Here is a 19,051-nt window from a genome sequence, read left to right on the forward strand (position 1 = left end):
GTGCGAGCCTCTTGGACTTCTGTTCCCTCCTCGATTTCACGTGGGCTGCCTTCTCTGACACTGGTGTTGACTAGTGCTTCCCCTGTTTGGAATAGAGACTAGACTTTCAAGTTGTGTGGTAACTAACAGACTGTCTGTCTTTCTACACTGAGGCTATGTCTGTTAGTACAGCCACAGCACAAATGTCTTCTATGGTCTGACAACCAAGTATTCTTGGGAGATTTTTCTCAGTTCTGAAAATTTGCTCAAAGTGATGTTATTTCTTTGGATATATGGTTTCAGCCTTTAAAAAAAGAAAAGAAATTCTGGGCTGGGGAGATGGCTCAGTGGATAAAGTACATGTTGCACAAGTGTGAGGACCAGAGTTCAAATCCCCAAAGCTACATAAAAGTGTGGCAAGCATGTTGGCATGTCCACAGTCCTGGTACAGAGGAAGCAGAAACAGGAAACTCACAGGACAAACTATCTAGTTACACTAGCCAAAACAGCAAATAGTGAAAGACCCTGCCTCAAGAAAAAGTGAGGAACAATCAAGGAAGACACACAACATCAACACTGGACCTCAACATACATGTGCTCACAGAAACATGTACAACTGTACACAAAAATACAAACACACATCGCATATGTACACCACACATGCATACACTGGCAAAAGAGGAAAATTCTAACACATGCTTGAGGATGTTATGCTGAGTGAATAAGCCAGTCACCAGAAGCCAAATACAGTATGTCCCTTATAGGGCATCCCTAGACAAGTAAGATGCAGAAAGCGCAGAATGTAGGACTGTGGATGACAGAGTTAGGGAGAGAGAAGTGGAGAGTCATGAAGAGTTAGTGCTTCATGGGATTGTGGTTCAGTTTTACAAAGCACAGTTTCCAGAGTTGGACACTAGCAATACTTCCACACACAGCTGTGTGACACGTAATTGGACAGTGATGTGAAGAGTATAAAGGAACATCCCTGAATCCACACTTACCATAGTTGAAATGAAACTGGAGAGATGGCTCAGTGAGTAAGAAAGCTTCCTGAGAAAACATGAGGACCTCAATTCAGATCTCCAGCAACCTCAAAAAAAGCTGTGCTTGCCTGTAACCCCAGCAGGTAGGCGGGGCGGAGTGGGGCCAGAGACAGAAAGATCACAGGGACCTGATAATCACCAGCCTAGAAGGAAAAAAATAAAATAACCATCTCCAGGTTCAGTCCTATCTCAAGGGACTAACACGGAACATAAGCAATAGAGGAAGACACCCAGCATAGTCCTCTAGTCTCCCCACACATGCATGCTTATACATATGTGTGCACAAGCACAACACACACACACACACACACACGCACGCACCACTACAAAAAGAAGTTAAAGCAGCACATCTGTGCCATGTGTATTTTATTGCAATTTTTAAAGTGCTTGCCTGAATAGAAAGGAGTCAAACTGTGGAAGCAGAAAAGGATTTCCAAGGTTTCATGAATATTCTACCTGACAGATGTTGGAGGAGTAGACACAGAGATTAAGTCTATTTCCGAGATGTTTATCTACCCTTGCATGGTGGGGGTGTAAAAGGAGCAGGGAAGATCGTATGGGATCTAATAATATTCTGGGGAAAAATTTAGTACCCTCCAACTTTCATTTCCTTGTTTTCCACAAGACTGTGTTTCTCTGTCGTGGTGCACAGAACAAGGTCTGATGCGTCCTTCACAAAGAACCATTGATGGCGTGTCTGTGTGAATTGCCCTGGCATTGGTCACAGCCAAGTTCTGCAGGACCCACTGCCCCCGTTCGACAATACACTCCACTGTGTGTAGCCATTTATGAAAGGTCAGAAATGAACTGAGAAATGGCTGGAGTCAAAAACATGTGGCCCTATAAATATCAGAGTCAGACGGCTTCATGCGTCTTCCCAGTCTCGTTTCTGCCCCATCTAGATGTCTTCACATTCATCCGCTGCTGAGATTCCTTGCATTTAGTGGGCATTTCACATTGTGAAATTCTACAGAGGAGGCTGCCTTCTTCACCTGGTGACCTTTGCGCCTAGTCTGATAGCATAGAGTCGTTAACAGAGTTGGGTTTTTAAACCTTTTATAATTCCTTCTAGGGAGCCCTAGCAGCCCGTTCTGCAATGCTCTGTTGTGTTTTAAGGGTTTCCACTTCTCACTAGTGGTAACTTTGCCTGGAAACTGACTTCAGCACCAAGGGTGTGCTGTGAGCGGAAGGGTCTGCAGCTTGCTTGCGGGGTCTAAGAGCCATTTGGGACATTGACCATGACTTTAGCTGCCAGACTGGATGACTTTGAGATGACACTGGAGCACCTGCTCAAGGATGTGTTTGTAAGTAAAAAGCTTTTCATTTCCACATACAAAGATTGTCCCTGCCATCCCAAATAACCCAGGAATTGTGTCCCCATAGTAACTGAAGCTTCTAGCTTGTAATTGTCCCATTTCCACACAGTGTTGTTATGTCTTACTAATGTGCTGTGGGGGAAGCTGGAGGGGGTGAGTTATTGTTTCTAAAAGTCTAATGACACAGAACTGTCCATATGGATTACCTGACTGAGGTGTGGCATTTTGAATCAAGTAAGTTACAGAAGTCTGAATGAATGGGATGAAGAAACAGAAAACAGTCTCGGGAGAGATCAAAACCACTTTGGTATGCATTCTCTGAGGAACTAGATTTGTTTTGTTTTTTTGAGGGGGGGTTGAGGAATTCATAGTGCTTAAAATATTGATCATTCCATGAAGAGAAAGGCAGATTGCTAGATAGCATCACTGACTTCACTGTCCACAGACTGTTTTCATATGAGTTCTCCAGCAATAGATTTGATAAGATGAAGCTGCTTGGTTTGACTTACTTTCATCTGAAGGAAACAGGCATCTGTCAGAGACTCACCTCTTCCAGCAATGATTTTAGCAGTGCAATTCTGAAAAGCCCCATCAAAGTCAACAGAGTCCCTATCCTGACCAGCCACCTCCTTATACTTGGCTTGGGATTGCAGTAGGGCATGGGTCTGCTCTCTCTGGGTTACTGGTGGTATGGTGGAGACTGCAGAAGCAGTCTTGCAGGTGACGATGCAGCTGGAAGGTGTTGGCATGTGCTCTTTCCAAGAAAAACAGTTGTTCTGCCAGGGAAGGCGGCTGCAGCGCATGCTGTGAGGGCTGTGTTTAGAATAAGGAAGGGCTCCAGAGGGTTGGCAATTTTTGGCTATACATCACGAGGTCCCTTTCGCAGACTTTACAACGAATGGTATATTTGGCAGACAGGAGAGTCTGGAACATTTTTTATTATTAATTTATAATTTGTCTTCAAATTGAGGCAACTTTAAGCTGGCAGGATTCCCAGAGGGGCTTTCTCTGCTAGGAGAGTGTGGGCAGCTGAGGGACTTGAATCCATTCTGATCATAGTCATGCATTGGGAAGTGAGTCTGAAGACAGAGTATGTGGTAAATGATGGACATGGTCCTCCTGTATGTCTAGTCAATCAGTTCATAGGATGTAGCATAGAGAACAAGACAGGAAACTGGCTTTGATGACCAATCCTCTCTGCAGGATTGAGGTAGGGAATGGTCTCTGGCACAGCAAAGTTTGATTGTCTCCAAGGGAAAAAATTAATCAGAAAATTATTTTTCTTTAAGTACCCCAAGGACATTAATGTATCTCCCTTGTTGCCTCGACTCCCTAATTTCCTTCGTACTTCCTTTCCATTCCCATGGTCTGTTTCCAAGCCTGGCCATGTTCTTCCTCTTCAGTGGGAAAAACCTTCACATGCTCCATCCTTTTTAATAATAATAATAATTTTAATTTAATAATTTAATAAATACCCCTCACTTAATTATTCTGTTTTCCCAGTCCAGTTAGAGGGTTTGCTCACCCATTCTCTCAGGAAGGCCAGAAGAGAACATTGAATGCCCTGCTCTCTCTGCCTCTTTCCCTTGCCACAGCGTCTCTCACTGAGCCTGGAGCTAGGTTGCTAGTCAACAGGCCCCACCATAGCAACCTTCTGCCCCCACCCCAACAGCTTCAGGGTTGCATAAGTGCAGTGACCAAACATAACTTTTTATAGGGGTGCTGACAATCGAAACTCATGTTCTCCAGGGTGCTTCTAGTCTTCTTAGCACAGAATATGCTGTATTGACACCATTGGATATACATTAATTACTTGTTTTTAAATGCATAGTATTTGTTTTCATTGAAAAATTAATGTGGGTGAAAGCATCAAGATGCTAATGAGAATTCTATACTCTCCATACTTTCTCCAGCCTTCATTTTAAAATGTATTTATTTAGTGGGGTATACTTACACCACAATGTAAGTGTGGAGATCTGAGGACCACTTGTAGGAGTTGATTCTCTCCATGTACCGTGCTGGTTCCAGAGATCAGACTGAGATTGTCAGGATTAGCAGCAAGCACCCTTACCTACTGAGCCATCTTGCTTGTCCTCTGCATTTCTTATCAAATTATAGAACCTCCTCTTGACACATTCACGACAGAGGACACCATGGTTATAAAAATAGGATAAATTAGTGGATGGAGTGTGAGGAATAGGAACTGTCTTTGTGCTCATAATAAAGATGTGTGTTCTTTATAAGACATATGATTCATGCCTGGTGGTACGGCCCTATAGTCCTAGCTACTTTGGTGGGCTGAATTAGGAGGTTTGCAAGTTCAGGGTAAGCCTGAGCAACTTAGTGAGGTCCTGTCTCCAAAAGAAAACTACAAAAAGAGTCAAGGATGAACCTACAGTAGGAGGGCACTTGCTTAGTGTGCCCACGACTCACAGGTTCAATCCTTAATACCATAAATAAACAACAATAAAACCTACCACAATATATGGTATGTGATATCTATGTGAAATGCAGAAGATGTCCTAAAACTTACCTGGAATCTAAAGACTTATTTACAGAGCAGACACCCCATGTGAACTGCACTCCGTGACAAAGGATGCAACAGGTACTGTAGGTGCTCCATGTGCCTCTTCCAGATAATTCTCTCCTTTCCCCTGCTGAGTCTCCCTGAACCCCAACTTTTGTGATAAGCATTTTCTTGATGTTTGGTACAGTTTTCCCATCTGCATGTAACAATCCAAGAGAACATCAGCCTTGGACTTTGAAGCCACATAGACATAGCTGAGAACCCACCCTCACTGTAAAAGCTGTGTCAAATGTCTGTCTTTCAGAAAATCTCTGTTCTCAAAGGAGACACACAGGCTGTGAGGTTCTGATAGCACACAATTCACAGGCACTTTGGAGTTTGCCAGGCATCTAAGTTCTCTGAAGAAGTGCCTGAGTGTGTCCATGACTATTCTGGTCCCACCAAATAATGGTAATAATAGCAACACTGCTAGCACTAGTACTAATCTTCTAAAAATGACAACCTATATATTTTAGAATTGACTTATAAAAAAAAGAAAATCTCTGTTCTCATCAGTAGAGTGCAGCTCAGACTGTCCAGTGTGTGCGACTGCAGCAAAGATGTAAAGCTGGGGGTGCAAAGCCAGCACCCAGGGTCGGGTGCAGAGAAGGCATCGGGGTTGGGGTGCAGAGAGGCACCCAGGGTCAGGTGCAGAGAAGGCATCGGGGTTGGGGTGCAGAGAGGTACCCAGGGTTGGGTGCAGAGAAGGCATTGGGATTGGGGGTGCAAAGCTAGCACCCAGGGTCGGGTACAGAGAATGCATTGGGGTTGGAGATGCAGAGAGGCACCCAAAGTTCAGGGTGCAGAGAAAGCATCCGGGCTTGAGGGGTGGAGGGAAGCACCCAGGGTCAGGGTGCAGGGAAGACATCTGGGGTTGTGGAGGTGCAGAGAAGGCACCCAGGGTTATGGGGTACAGAGAAGACATTCATATTTGGGGCACAGAGAGGCACCCAAGGTCAGGTGTGCAGAGAAGGCATTTGGGCTTGGTGGGGGTGTGCAGAGAGGCACCTAGGTAGGGTAGGAGAGTGCAGAGAAGGCCCTGGGTATGTTCATTTTCTTCTTTCTCTCTCCTCCTTTGCTTATCCTCCTAGAATGGGAATATGTTTTAGGAATTTTACTATAAAATCATCTCTTTTCCCTCCACTCCTAACTCTCCAGTTGTTATTACTAAAGTGAACACACACACACGCACACACGCACACACGCACGCATGCACGCATTTGAATCCTTTGTAAGCACTTTGCTTTTTGCATGAAATTGTCAACCTGTGGCTACTCCTGTCCTTAACTCTGTTGCCGATGGGATATGAGCCCTAGAGACCCTCAGGGAGGGCGCTCTGAACAAGATGACCTTTTATGCGAGTGGGTGTTCGGCCTGCATGTATGTCTGTACAGCACATGTGTGACTATTGCCCAAGGAGGCCAGAAGAGGGCATCAAATCCCCTAGAATAGGATTATAGGTGGTTGATAGCCACCAAGAGGGTGCTAGGAATTGAACCCAGCTCCTTTGAAAGAGCAGCCTGTGTTCGTAATTGCTCCAGACCCAGGCTGCCCTTTCAGATCCATTGCCCAGGAAGAATGGGGAAGAATGTCTGACAACCCATAGAGATTGAGATTAATATCCTAAATAAACAAAGAGATGACTTGAAATCTGAAGCCTAGCATTTCCTCTTCCAGCCTTGCTAGGAACCACAGGTTTCCCCCAAGTGAATCTAGTTGTCTAGAATGAGTATTCGCATCAGAGTCCCATTACTCTTGCCTTTCCTTGATAGCTTTGAGTATGCATATTAGGATGTCATCCAGCTATCTCCAAAACACTTGTTTCTGTGTTGACCCTTGCTTTCCAGGATTACCAACAGACATAAGGGGTGGGTGTACTTTGTGGAAATACAAGGCTTCTATAAGATGAGATAAGGGGACTATCACAGTTTTTGTTTCATTATGCCTTGTTGACACTTGGGGCTTCTTTAGTTGCAGCTAGCCTCCTGTGCAACTGTGTTCCTGAGAGAAAATAGTTAGTCCTCACATGCATGTGCACAAGCTTCCTCCTGCAAATACTGCTTGCAACCACCTGTATCTCCAGTTCCACAGGACCTGATGCCCTCCTCTGGCCTCTAAGGGTAACTGCACTCACATACACATACAAGCATACACATAAAAATTTTTATTAAAAATAAATGTTTTAAAAGAATGTCTAGTATAGAATTTGTTGTATGTGTTGTGCTTCCAACTGTCAGTCTGTCCATCTCTAGTTTCATAAACTAAGAGACACGTCACGTGTCTCATCTCTTACATCTCTACTCTAGTAAGTATAGCTGAGTGGCTCTGCCTTCCGTGGACACTCCAACGCCTCTCCATAGACCAAGAGGCACCCAAGGCAAACTGAAAAAAAGATAATGGGAAACCAAGAAGATGTCTTGAAACAGTCTTTGTTGGATTAAATAGCCTGATTACCTACACTCAAGTCTGTCCTCTCAAAAGGAGGCAGATGCCTCCAGGTCTCCCCTCTTCTGCCTGGCTTCTGCTGCCAGCATTTCATGTGCACATTCTCATGGCCACCCAAGGCCTTCTGACTATTACCCTATTGTGCAGAATCCTTATCTGGCTCCAGCTTCCTGTAACATCATTCCTTCTGTCTGTAATTTCATATTGATTTTTTATCAGACATGTGCATGGCAAATTTTCATGAACATGGAAGTTAAAGGACACTAGAAGGCTTATAAAGAAATATCCTGCCGGGTGTTGGTGGCATGCACCTTTAATCCCAGCACACGGAAGGCAGAGGCAGGCAGATATCTGTGAGTTCGAGGCCAGCCTGGTCTACAAAGCAAGTTCCAGGACAGTCTCCAAAACAATACAGAGGAACCCTGTCTCAAAAAAAAAAAAAAAGAAAAAAAGGAAATATCCCAGGTTCCAATCCCTTCTTTCCAACCTCTGGGTCCCACTCCCCAAGGGAAACCATATTCTTATAAATGTTGTATGTAATCTGGCAATTAGCTATAGCTTTCTGGATAATATGTTAGTTCCTGTTCTATTTCTGTGAATATTATAAAGAAAAAATTTAACTGGGGGCTTGCCCACAGTTCCAGAGGTTAGTCCATTTTCATCATGGCAGGGAGCATAGCAGCCACATGGTGCTGGAGAAGTACTTACATCTCAATCTGCAGTGCTGAAGAATATCATTTCCAGTGTTCACAAGAAGTAAGCCTGTCCATTATTGAGCGACCGTCCCATGGTTTTAATGATAGAACTTGTCTAGTGGTTGCTTGGGTGCCATTGAAAACAAAAGCTACATTTTCAGGTTTGACTCTTCTCTTAAATTCCATCTCAAAACATCTAAACAGCAGAAAGTCAGCATGCCCAGAGGCACTCAGCGTCTTTCCAGATCTTCCCCTCCTCCTGTGCATCTATTCTAAGGGTTAGGACCATCCTTCCCCTGCTCTCTTCAGATAGAAGCTATACAGGAATAATATCCAGGTTCTAAACTTCATCTTTTCCAATTTTAATTCTACAATAACCTTGTGACTGCCCAGTTGGCCTCCATTCTACCGTTCACCCTTTGTCGATCAGTCCCTCAGAACTAGTACCACTTCCTTGCTAAAACTAAGTTGTAATGGCTTCCCTTTGCTCACAAATAAGGTTGTCTTGGTTACTGTTTCTATTGCTATGATAAAACACCATGACTAAAAGCAATGAGAAGGCCATTTCACCTGAAAACTTTAAGTCCGTCACTGAGAGAAGCAGAGGCAAGAACTCAGGGCAAGAACTGAAGCAGAAGGCATGTAGGAATGCTGCGTACTGACTTATTCCTTGAGGCTTGCTCAGCCTGCTTTCTTATACAACCCAGAACCATCTGCCCAGAGTTGAAACCACCCACTGTGATCTGGGCCTCCTCATATCATTCACCAACCAAGAAAATACCCCACAGGTTTGCTCACAGGCCAACCTGGTATAGGCAGTTTCTCAGCCAAGGTACTCTCTTTCCAAATAACTAGTTTCTCAATCAATGCATTCTCTTTCCAAATAACTAGTTTGTGTTCAGTTGACATAAAACTAGACAACATATAACCCAATATATACTGTTCTATAGTATGCAGGTGATAATCTGGCCTTAGACTCATTGTGTGTGTGTGTGTGTGTGTGTGTGTGTGTTTGTGTGTCAGTCTGACGTGCCCACACATGCCACAGTAAATACACAGAAGCCAGAGGACAATCTTAAATGTTGATTCTTGCCTTCCATGTTGTTTAAAGGAGGTCTCTTTGTTTGTTTTTACTGAGTCTTCCAGGCTAGCTGTCTAGAGAGCCACAAGGGATCTCCTGTCTCCACTTCTTTTCATGGGTTCTGGAGATTTGAACTCAGATCCTCACACTTGCACAGCAAATGCTTTACACACTATGCCATCTGTCCAACTCCACGTTGTCATTGTTTACCACCCTTGTTCTCACACATGTGACTCAGTATCCCATGCAATTTTCACAACTTTTCTTTATGCTGTAGAGACTTCAAATGCAAACACAGTGGCGTAGGCCAAACAGTAACAGAATCCTCTATTCATCCTCATTTGCCTCTAAGAATTGCTCCATTGAAGGTATTTTACCCATTCTGGTCATGAATTTGTACTAAGAAGCCCTTTGACATTTTGACTTATGAGTTAGTGGGTGTTGGGGGCATACTCAAGATAAACCATATTCCCACAGCATGAGGTTCAGAGATGCCAGTCTTTCTAGCAAGTTCATGTTGCTGCTCCCCTTCCATTGGGAAAATATGAAAGTCATAGGTAAGTGGAAAGTAATTACTATTGGTAGTACTGTATTTCCTGGGCGTGGGACAGAGAGGGCCCTTGCACCATCAAGAAAAGACTCCACTCTCCTTTGTAGCACTTGAAGGATTATTTCAACTATGGGGGAATCTGTTCTGTGGATGGAAATTGCATGTTCAGGTTCAGGAAACATACAATGAGAAACAGTTTTAAAAGTTGACCATTTGCCACCCAGCACTTAGCTATCTCATGTGGCTGATGTGAGAGCACCAAGCCTATCGAAAATCAAAAGTCAACATGTACTGGCTCAGCTTAGGAGTACTCCATACATATCCAGCTAATTCTGTGAAGTCAATACCACAGATAAGGGCATTATTTATTTTGCCATTCCAGGTGTAATTGCATAGTTTACCCTGTGCAAAGTGCACTTCATAAACACAGCAGATCAATGCTAGTTATCAAAATCCATCCACAGCTGACAGAACATGAAAAAGGGCTTTGCAAAATGATCTGGAAGGCCCATCTGCAGAGCCAGCCCCACAGGTCAGCTTATTACCTGCTTAATCACACAGGCATCCTGGCAATAGTATCGATTCCCGGGGACCAGGACATGACATCACTCTTAACGGCACGTTTAATAAGCTATTCCCACCATGCAGAATGGCCATCAGCTCAGGCTGCAGCCTCTGAGAGTCTAGAGTGGCCTCTAGATGGTGAGGGAAGGTAGGGTGCTGGTGGGGACCAATCAAATCAAAGCAAGGAGTGAAGCGCCTCCATACAGAATGGAGTCCTCCTGCCGGAGTGAGAGAGACAGCTTAGTCAATAAAGCATGGCATAGCAGGCAAGACAATCACAGAGCCATCTCAGAAGCAAGTTGACCCCAGCAGTGACAAGAGGAGCCAATCTGAGCAGATCCATCCCAGATCCTTTATCTTCTTTGTCTCAAGGAAGGGGAGATGTTAAATGAAATGTGGAATTCAGCCAACTAGTGAAAGAAGGGACAGGAGGGGGAGAGGGAGGAGAGGGAAGGGAGGGGAAGGAGAAAAAGAAGAGAGAGTGAAAAGAAGGTAAAGGGGGATGGGAACAAGGAAGGGAAATTTATCTCCCCACATAAACCAACTACAATTCTTCCTGAAGATCTCCCAAATGACACAGGAGATATTCTCTGTTCAGAGACAGATACTTTGAACTGTGTGATGTGTGAGAACAAGCCTTAGTTAAAACAGAGACACCCGAAACAATGCCTCACAGGGATCTGGGGAGCTTAGCTTCTCCCAGTCCTAGGCACATGAGGTCTACTTATAGGAGAGCTAGGAATATTAGATTTTACCTTTGACCTCACTTCTGGACTCTTTATTAATATACAGCCACTAGGCAGTGTGTACTAATAAGACAAGGCATGGGCCATTTGAGTCAGAAGTGTTTGGAAGGAACATTTGTGGGGCTGGGACCCTGAAGTAATTCAGAGCATCTCTCCCAGGACTCCTCTTCAGACTCTAGGGTACTTTTTAAACCTGTTGAGAACTTCATATGAGTCCTTCCCCTGATTTCTTTCTCGTTTCATAAGGCAGCAATTAAAACCCACGCTTCTCCCCCAGTTACTACTTCTCCACCCCAGCTCAGAGTGGTTTGGGCCATGTCTGTGCTTGTACATAGGGCATGTTTGCCCCTTCCCTGTCACCCCACAGGAGCACGTCTCCCTTAGCCCTCCAGCCCTTCCAGGAGTGAGGAGGTAGAAGCTTTGCCTCGTTCTGGCTGCCATTATTTCTCTGGAATGGACCAGTGTTTAAACCCAACTTTGTCATCACAGGTACCAGGCTGTAGAAAGACCCTGTCTTCCTCCCCACTGCCATAGCTGGGAATGTCTCCTTTAGCTGTCAATGGACTAGTGTTAACATCCAACTTTGTCATCACAGGTACCAGACTGTAGAAAGACCCTGTCTTCCTCGCCACTGCCATAGCTGGGAATGTCTCCTTTAGCTGTCAATGGACTAGTGTTTAAACCCAACTTTGTCATCACAGGTATCAGACTGTAGAAAGACCCTGTCTTCCTCACCACTGCCATAGCTGGGAATGTCTCCTTTAGCTGTCAATGGACTAGTGTTTAAACCCAACTTTGTCATCACAGGTATCAGGCTGTAGAAAGACCCTGTCTTCCTCCCCACTGCTATAGCTGGGAATGTCTCCCTACGCTGTCAATAGCACCAATTGTCACCTATGGTGCCTCTCTCAGCCTAGAGTCCATGCCCCTGCCTCCTCCACCTGGGTTTGTTTTGTTGTTGTTGCTGTTTTGTTTTGTTTGTTTGTTTTTACCCTCCATACCATATCAGGGCACCTAGGATGTCCGGAGACCCACTCTCAGGCAGATCATAGCAAACCTAAGATCTAAGTGCCTCCCGTGTTCTTTTCATTCTGTCTCTCTGCTGCTCCTTACACACTTTACACACTAGCCAGACACTTTTCTAAAGCAGCTCCCTGTGTCTACCCCAGTGGGTAGACTATGTAGCTCAGGCTGACCTAGAACTCATGATCTTTTTGCCTCAGCCTCCTGTACTAGGATCACACGTATAAATTACCATGTGTGGGCTCTCCCCTTCTCCTTCTTCCTGGAGGATGAAGCCAAAGTATAGTTTCAAACCTGGTTTCTCTCTTTTCTATTCTGCCAGTCCCTCCAGGGCAATAAAAAGAAGGTGGTAATGGTGGCTACCTTTTATCCTAAGAGCTCAAATCACTGAGAGAAGATCTTTTTTAGCACTGTAAAGTGTTCTAAGGAATAACCACAGCTGAGGATGGAAGTCCAAAAAGGCAAGTCTCTATTCTCAGCTCTGTCTCCTGTCAGCTTTGCCATGACCCTCATCCCTCAAGGTTAAGATTTTTCAATTGGTAGAAGAGCAAGAAGTGTCAGTGCTTGTGTGGGAAATGGCTTTCACAGGGATACGCTTTAGAGCACTTGCTCCCCGGATGGGGGTGCTGTCTTGGGGGTAGTGAACCTCTAAGAGGAGGGGCCTAGCAGGAGAAAGTGGCTGGCTGGGAGCAGGCCTTGAGGATTATGACCAGGCCTCACTTCCTGTCCTGTGGGCTTCCTAAGTGCCCATCAGTCTGCAGGGGAGCCACCAGCCACCATGCTTTCCCACTGTGAAGGACTGGACTCCTGGACCCATGAGCCAAAGTAAACCTTTCTCCCTTAACTTGCCTCTTGTAACACAGTAAGAAAGACCCACTTGAGAAGGACCCCATATTCTCACCCAGAAGGGCCCCTCAGCTCACCTCTCTCGCACCTTCCTCAGCTCAAGGTCCTTTGTTTCTCCCCTCAGCAGGCCCACACCCTCCAGAGCTTCCATCCGGCACCCCATCTGCAGTGTGCCCTCCAGCAACTTCCTCTCACAGGAAACCACCCTGTCTGCTGACCTGCTTTCTTAGTGTTCTGTCAGAGGCACGGACATTAAGAGGAGAAAGTTCACCGAGGGCCAGCCACTTAAAGTTCTAAGTGAGAGCGTGCATGTGTGGATTTTCAGGGGGCCATCAGGGTCTCATTCACCCTGGGGTAGCTTGTAACATGTACCAACATGCTCAGTGCTGATTTGGAGCTCTCTTTATGCAGCCGTGACTGTGTGACAAGCAGAAACACAAACATTAAGATATATGCAAGCACATACGCTCTCATACACATACACTCATGCTTATACATACACACAAACACATATATACACTCATATATACATGTACATATATGTATATTGTATACACACAGACATTCACTCATACACACATATGTACATCAGATGGGCTCCTCCCTTCCTCCTGTCTCTTTCCACCAACTGTAGTGGCATAAACTGTCTTCTGTCCCACAAGCCATTACCCCATCTACTCTTCCACACCCTGCTGTCAGTGACCTGGAACGTGGCTTTGATTTGATGCGCCTTGCTTTGGTGCATGGAGAACATTGATTTTCCTGAGCAGCTCCAGTCCAGACTATCATGTAAATGTTTTCCTCGGATGGGACTAGAGGGAAATGCTCCCAGAAAACAAACAAAACCCTCCATCAGCCAAAGCCTTTGGTCCTTGAGCCATCAAGTGCAGCGGTGTGGGGGCCGGGCAGCTGAGGATCGCTTCCCCAGCCCTCCAGCCCCACCGGCACCCAGTCCCGTGGCACCTTCCCTAGCTTGCCAGGGCCTCTAGACTGTTGCCTGATATACGTGGTCTGGGGTTACCAGGTCCTAGTGAAGACATGATGCACTCTCCAAGATAAATTTGTTGAAAACGCTTCCTCTTCATCCTGTTCTCATTCAGCCATCCCTGACTTCCCAATGTCAGTTCTGTGGTCCACCCTCAGCACTGGCCCTGGATCCAGTGACTCACAGAGCCTCTCCCCTATCTGTCCGTGTCCCTGCCTGTGTGACTGTTTATCTTCTCCCCATTGCTTGGCTGGCAGAGGACAGTGACAAACTGGACACTGTCCCTCCTCTTCCCCCTCCCCCTTGGCTCCATCGGTGCCCAAGTGAACTGCCCACCTTGGCATCCATGTAGTCCAAAACTACCACAGGTGACCCCATCTCTGAGCTCGTTTTACTCTGTCCCTCTTTGAGTCCCTGAGGCAGGGTCCCCCTGCCCCTTCCTTAGCTCTTTCGGGTTGACTATGACCTGCCTGCTGCCAAGCCTGGGTGACATGGCAGCCACAGATCTAGAGACTTTGAAACTTCCCATCTCATCAACCCTCTCAGCATTCAGCTTCTCCCCTGAAGCTCATCAAGGGGACCTGAAAACTGCCCGTCTCACCAAGGAGAAGTGTGCATTGAAGAAAGAAATAGACAAGAAACAGAAGAGAGAGTCGGGAGGGCATCCAGTGAATACTGGGATCAGTTCCAAGTTTATTATTCAAAGTTCTTGTATACCCCAATCTAAAGAGGGGAGGCAAAAGACTTCCTTAGCAGGCTACAAGGAACAAACAAATGTAATTACCTCCTTAAAACCCAAAACATCAAGTAACCACACACTCAACCAAATATCCTGTGGTTTAGGTAAGATATCCATTAGGCCAAATAGCCTGTTTTCTAGGCAAGGCATACAATAGCCACACCTTGGGCCAAACATCCTGTGGTTTAATCTTGAAGGAGCAATAATAGGTTCAAACTCTCTGACCCTAACTCAAGATGGAAGGGAGCCACTCCTATGGGCCTCCACGCTTCATTCCCCTGTAAGCCCATCAGAAGGATCTCTTCCTAGACTGTGAAACTGGCACTAGCTGACAAAGTGCCCTATGACAGTTGACAGTAGAATAGGCCAACTGAGACCCTCCATTACGCAGTCACTTTGGTTTACATCTGAGCTCTTACCTGTCCACCAGTGCACTCTGATCACCTTTTTTAAACAGTATATATGTCTCGGTTCCTTCACCTGTGAAACACAAATGATAGAAATCATTTCATTCACTGAGATAGCCTTTGGAAACCTCCCAGCCCATTGTCTGGCAACTCAGGAAAGCCATCCGTCCCTTCTCCTCCCCAAAAGTGGTCACATCAGGTACAGTGTAAGTGCCTGTCTCCTCCTGGGAAACATACTTGGGTTCTAACAATAAAGTAAATAACAAATATAAATGCTGTAGATTCAGCAGGGAATCTAAAATGTACAGGTCTCATTCTACGGATAGACGATCAGATATTTCTGGGCAAGCTGACTACTCAGCCTTGAGGTCATAATGAGGAAGTGGACATTTACTCCACAGGGACTGGGGAGGGCTCCATTAGTGGGAGGAGACTCTTCTAGTTATAGAAAGCATGACCGTGCCCCCGCCACACTGGGGAAGGGGTGGAATGTGCTGGGCTGCAATGCGTGGGGAGTCTGGCCCAGAGTTATTTTGATTTCCATTAACATTCTCTTCCATACGTATTTAACCATAATTGAACACATGTGCTTCTGTTTTATTTGCACTTAGTTCATCAAAGTGTCCCTTACAGTCTGAACTATACCGCCAAAGCCTCGAGTTCTTCAGTGAAACCTCCATTAATACCCCTGGGAAACAGGAAGTTGCATTTACTGAAATATAAATAAAGTCAGCTCTCAGGGGCTTTGCTGGGGCCGGGGTCACAGGAGAGGCAGCCATCCACTGCGTCCTCTCAGAGCACACTGGAAGGACCCAGTCCCTTAGCTCTGGACAGATGAGTGTTTGGAAAACACATCCGTCCTTTGTTCAAACCTGTGACACCTTCAAGTGCCATTTTGGGAAAGCAAGAGACCCTACAGATTTGGGTGAATAACTGAGGATCAGTGCAGATTTATTCTCTGCTCCTTCTTCTCTGAATCTGGGCAGTGTAGGCAGGAAGAGAGGAGGAGGACAAACGACGTGTAACCTAAAACCCCTCTCCGAAGATATCCACGGGATTCCTTCTCTCCCTGCCTCTCCCCTCTCGCTCACCCTCTCGCTCACTCCGGCTGCACACATGGAAGCAATTATGAACAAAGCCCAATTGTTGTACATTCGGACTTTCCCACGTGGGCTCGTTGCTTTCTTTAACTGCCTCTTAGTGTGTGTCTGCGTGGGAGGACCCTGCCCACGGCTCCCCGGCGTCCCAGTGCCCCACTCCTCCGAGCCTCTCTGCTCTAATGCAGTCTCTAGTAACATAAAAACCCTGCTTCCCTTCACACCCCACCCCCATTTCCTATTAGTTTTGTCTGAATAAACAGAACTTTCTTTTCCATCACTCTCAATAAACTGAGCTCTGGCTTGTGGGGAATAAAGAAAAGCTGCTGCCCAACATGTGAGTAACATCAGGGTAAGCCTGAGATCCCCGCAGAGGGAGCGAGCATTGCTGTCGTGAGGACCAGGGCAGAGGATGTGTGTATGTGTGGAATTATGTTCAAGAGAAGCAAAGAGAATTCCTTAAACTCTGAAAAGCTGTCACCCATGGGCTTTCTCGGATTCCAGGGGGTGACATGATGGAGGTGGGGGGTTAGTGGTGATGCAGCCCTTACAACATAGCACAGACAGTTAAAACTAACCCCCTTGCACCGTCAGTGGGAAGGAAACCTTGCTTGGGAAAGAATTGGCAGCTGCAGATGAAGCAGAGCTTGAGTCATTTCAAAGCTGCTTGGTAAAGTCACCCATGACTTAGTCGTGCTCTCTGCAGACATGAAACTGAGTGTCCTAGGGTCAGTGACATGTCTTCGGTGGGAAAAGGTACTCGCCACTAAGCCCAAAGACGTGAGTTTGATCCTTGGGACCCAGAAGGTGGAACGAGAAAACTGATTCCTGAATGTTGTCCTCTGACCTCCACACGCCTACGGTGGCACTCTTTAGACCAACACCCCCATGCACACTGGCGCACAAAATAAATAATGTAAAAGCTGTAAACAAACAAAATGCTCTAAGCACGCTTGCATGAGCCGGGGCACATGTAACTCCTTTGGCTTGGTCTGATTCATCTGAACCATAGATGCAAAGATGGTTTTCCTCCTCCCCCTCCCCCACCTTTTCTTCCTGTGGATTGTATTCACATAATTAATTTGATGCATACATTTTCTGTTGGAAGCAGTGTTGGGAAAAACAGATTCATGTCTTATGTTCAGTTTCATAGAGGTAATTTATGAATCCAAAGAGACCCCCAACTCCCCTATGTATTGTTCCTAGCCTTCAAATATTTTTTTAATGTTAGGAAGAGAATGAAATCAGAATGCAGGATTTTGAATTAATCTCTGCTCCAGATGTGGGGGATATTCCTCTTAGTCCTTTTAAGGTAAGCATGTGACCTACTGTACAGCCGAGGGGCTTGTGCGTCACGTGGTGGAGTGAATAATGCGTCTGATACAGGCTTGATGAGACAACTGACCTGGTTGCCATCTGCAGTCCTGAGAAGCAAAGTTGACATTTCTGGATCACTCTCCCTACAAGCACTGCTTACCCACTCCTGGGACAGCAGCTCTCTCTGAGCCAGTGCTACAGGAACAGCCAGGAGGAAGCTGAAGGTGCTGCTCTCACAGCTGAAGTTGGAGAACTTGGGCTGTTTTCTTTCTCACCACCCCCACCTCCTGACCAACCACATCTTGACTCACAGAGTTGAAAGGAAAACTCAGCTTTTCAATATTTGGGAAACCTCCCGAAGACCACAGCTTAGCTCTGAGAAGGAATCTAGCTCATCTCTCTTTGCTAGCAACACACACACACACACACACACACACAGACACAGACACACACACACACACAGACACACACACAGACACACAGACACAGACACAGACACACACACACACAGACACAGACACACACACAGACACACACACACACACACACACACACACACACACACACACGCTCACTCTCAGCTCCACACCATGGTAGTTCAGACTGCAGTGACTCCAAACAGACCTCAGAGACTTCTGAAAATACCGTATGGATCTCTGAGAAGGCGCAGCGTGGAGAGGGTAAGCAATGTGGCCGGTGTCTGGCAGTTTGTTTTCATAGGGCAGTTGCTACAGACATGGAGACTGTGATTTCACTGTGCTCGGAATTACTGCTGCTACTGTTTTCCTGAGCCTAGGGCTGCAGATTGAGACTCTCTCTCTCTCTCTCTCTCTCTCTCTCTCTCTCTCTCTCTCTCTCTCTCTGTCTCTCTCTCTGTCTCTCTCTGTCTCTCTCTCTCTCTGTCTCTCTCTGTCTCTCTCTCTCTGTCTCTCTCTCTCTGTCTCTCTCTGTCTCTCTCTCTCTGTCTCTCTCTGTCTCTCTCTGTCTCTCTCTGTCTCTCTCTGTCTCTCTGTCTCTCTCTCTGTCTCTCTCTCTCCTGAAGAGATAAGGACGAGACTTCTGAAATGGAAATGTCTGTCAGTTGCAGATGCCGTAGGGGAAAGGAAATATGAGGGTAGAGCCTCCCGTACCCCTGGAGCTTGTTGAGAAGTGTGTCAGGGCTGAGAGCCCGGCTGCTCCTGTGTGAATGAAACACACTCTCAGTGCCGTAGCTTCTCGGATTTCCTCTGCTGGGAGAAAACGGAGGTGAAGGTGGTGTTAAGGGGCTTTGGCGCCTCATCGATGTCATTTATGAAGTATGTTGGTTAAAAGCCCCTACTCATCCTAACCCATTCTGTTGTTGCCCTTTCAAACATATTGTGGTCCTTTTGGGTCTGTTTGTTCATAATACTACTGATTTTGGCTGAGGTGATCGTTAATTTCCTGAAAGCATGTGCCCTTCACAATAGTCCCTGGCAGAGAGGAGCCTATAAAATAATAATAAGAGTTGGTCTTTCTCTATAATAAGAAATACAATTTTGAAGGTGGCTGTCATGAATGTAAAATGGGCTGGTTGTCTGGAGGAGGTCGGCTCAACATGTGGGGATTGGAGTCCTTATCACCATGGGGCAGGATTATTGTGTGTGTCTTAGAAGCCCCCAGATCCCTTGTTG

At 45.9% G+C, this 19,051-nt stretch overlaps 1 protein-coding gene and 1 long non-coding RNA gene across 7 annotated transcripts in view; one reads left to right on the forward strand and one right to left on the reverse strand.

The window, feature by feature from the left end:
- The window catches only part of LOC110342949, a 53,039-nt gene extending 40,008 nt beyond the window's left edge, over positions 1-13,031 (reverse strand). For both annotated transcript variants that reach the window (XR_005880742.1, XR_005880743.1), the window contains exon 1: positions 12,932-13,031. This is a non-coding gene — a long non-coding RNA (uncharacterized LOC110342949). The remainder of the gene's footprint in view (positions 1-12,931) is intronic.
- Frmd4a (FERM domain containing 4A) overlaps positions 1-19,051 on the forward strand; it is a 574,646-nt gene that overhangs the window by 255,886 nt on the left and 299,709 nt on the right. For 2 of the 5 annotated variants that reach the window (XM_040755497.1, XM_040755496.1), the window contains exon 1: positions 17,893-18,079. The exons of 2 other annotated variants lie outside the window; for them this stretch is intronic. In XM_040755497.1, the coding sequence (XP_040611431.1) occupies positions 17,990-18,079 (90 nt within the window). In that variant the 5' untranslated portion in view covers positions 17,893-17,989. Of the gene's footprint in view, positions 1-1,898; positions 2,327-17,892; positions 18,080-19,051 lie in introns of those variants that run through there. One more of the 5 variants, XM_013121371.3, reaches the window with a different exon arrangement.

Source organism: Mesocricetus auratus, unplaced genomic scaffold (genome assembly GCF_017639785.1).
Source record: "Mesocricetus auratus isolate SY011 unplaced genomic scaffold, BCM_Maur_2.0 Super-Scaffold_100013, whole genome shotgun sequence".
NCBI lineage: Eukaryota > Metazoa > Chordata > Mammalia > Rodentia > Cricetidae > Mesocricetus > Mesocricetus auratus.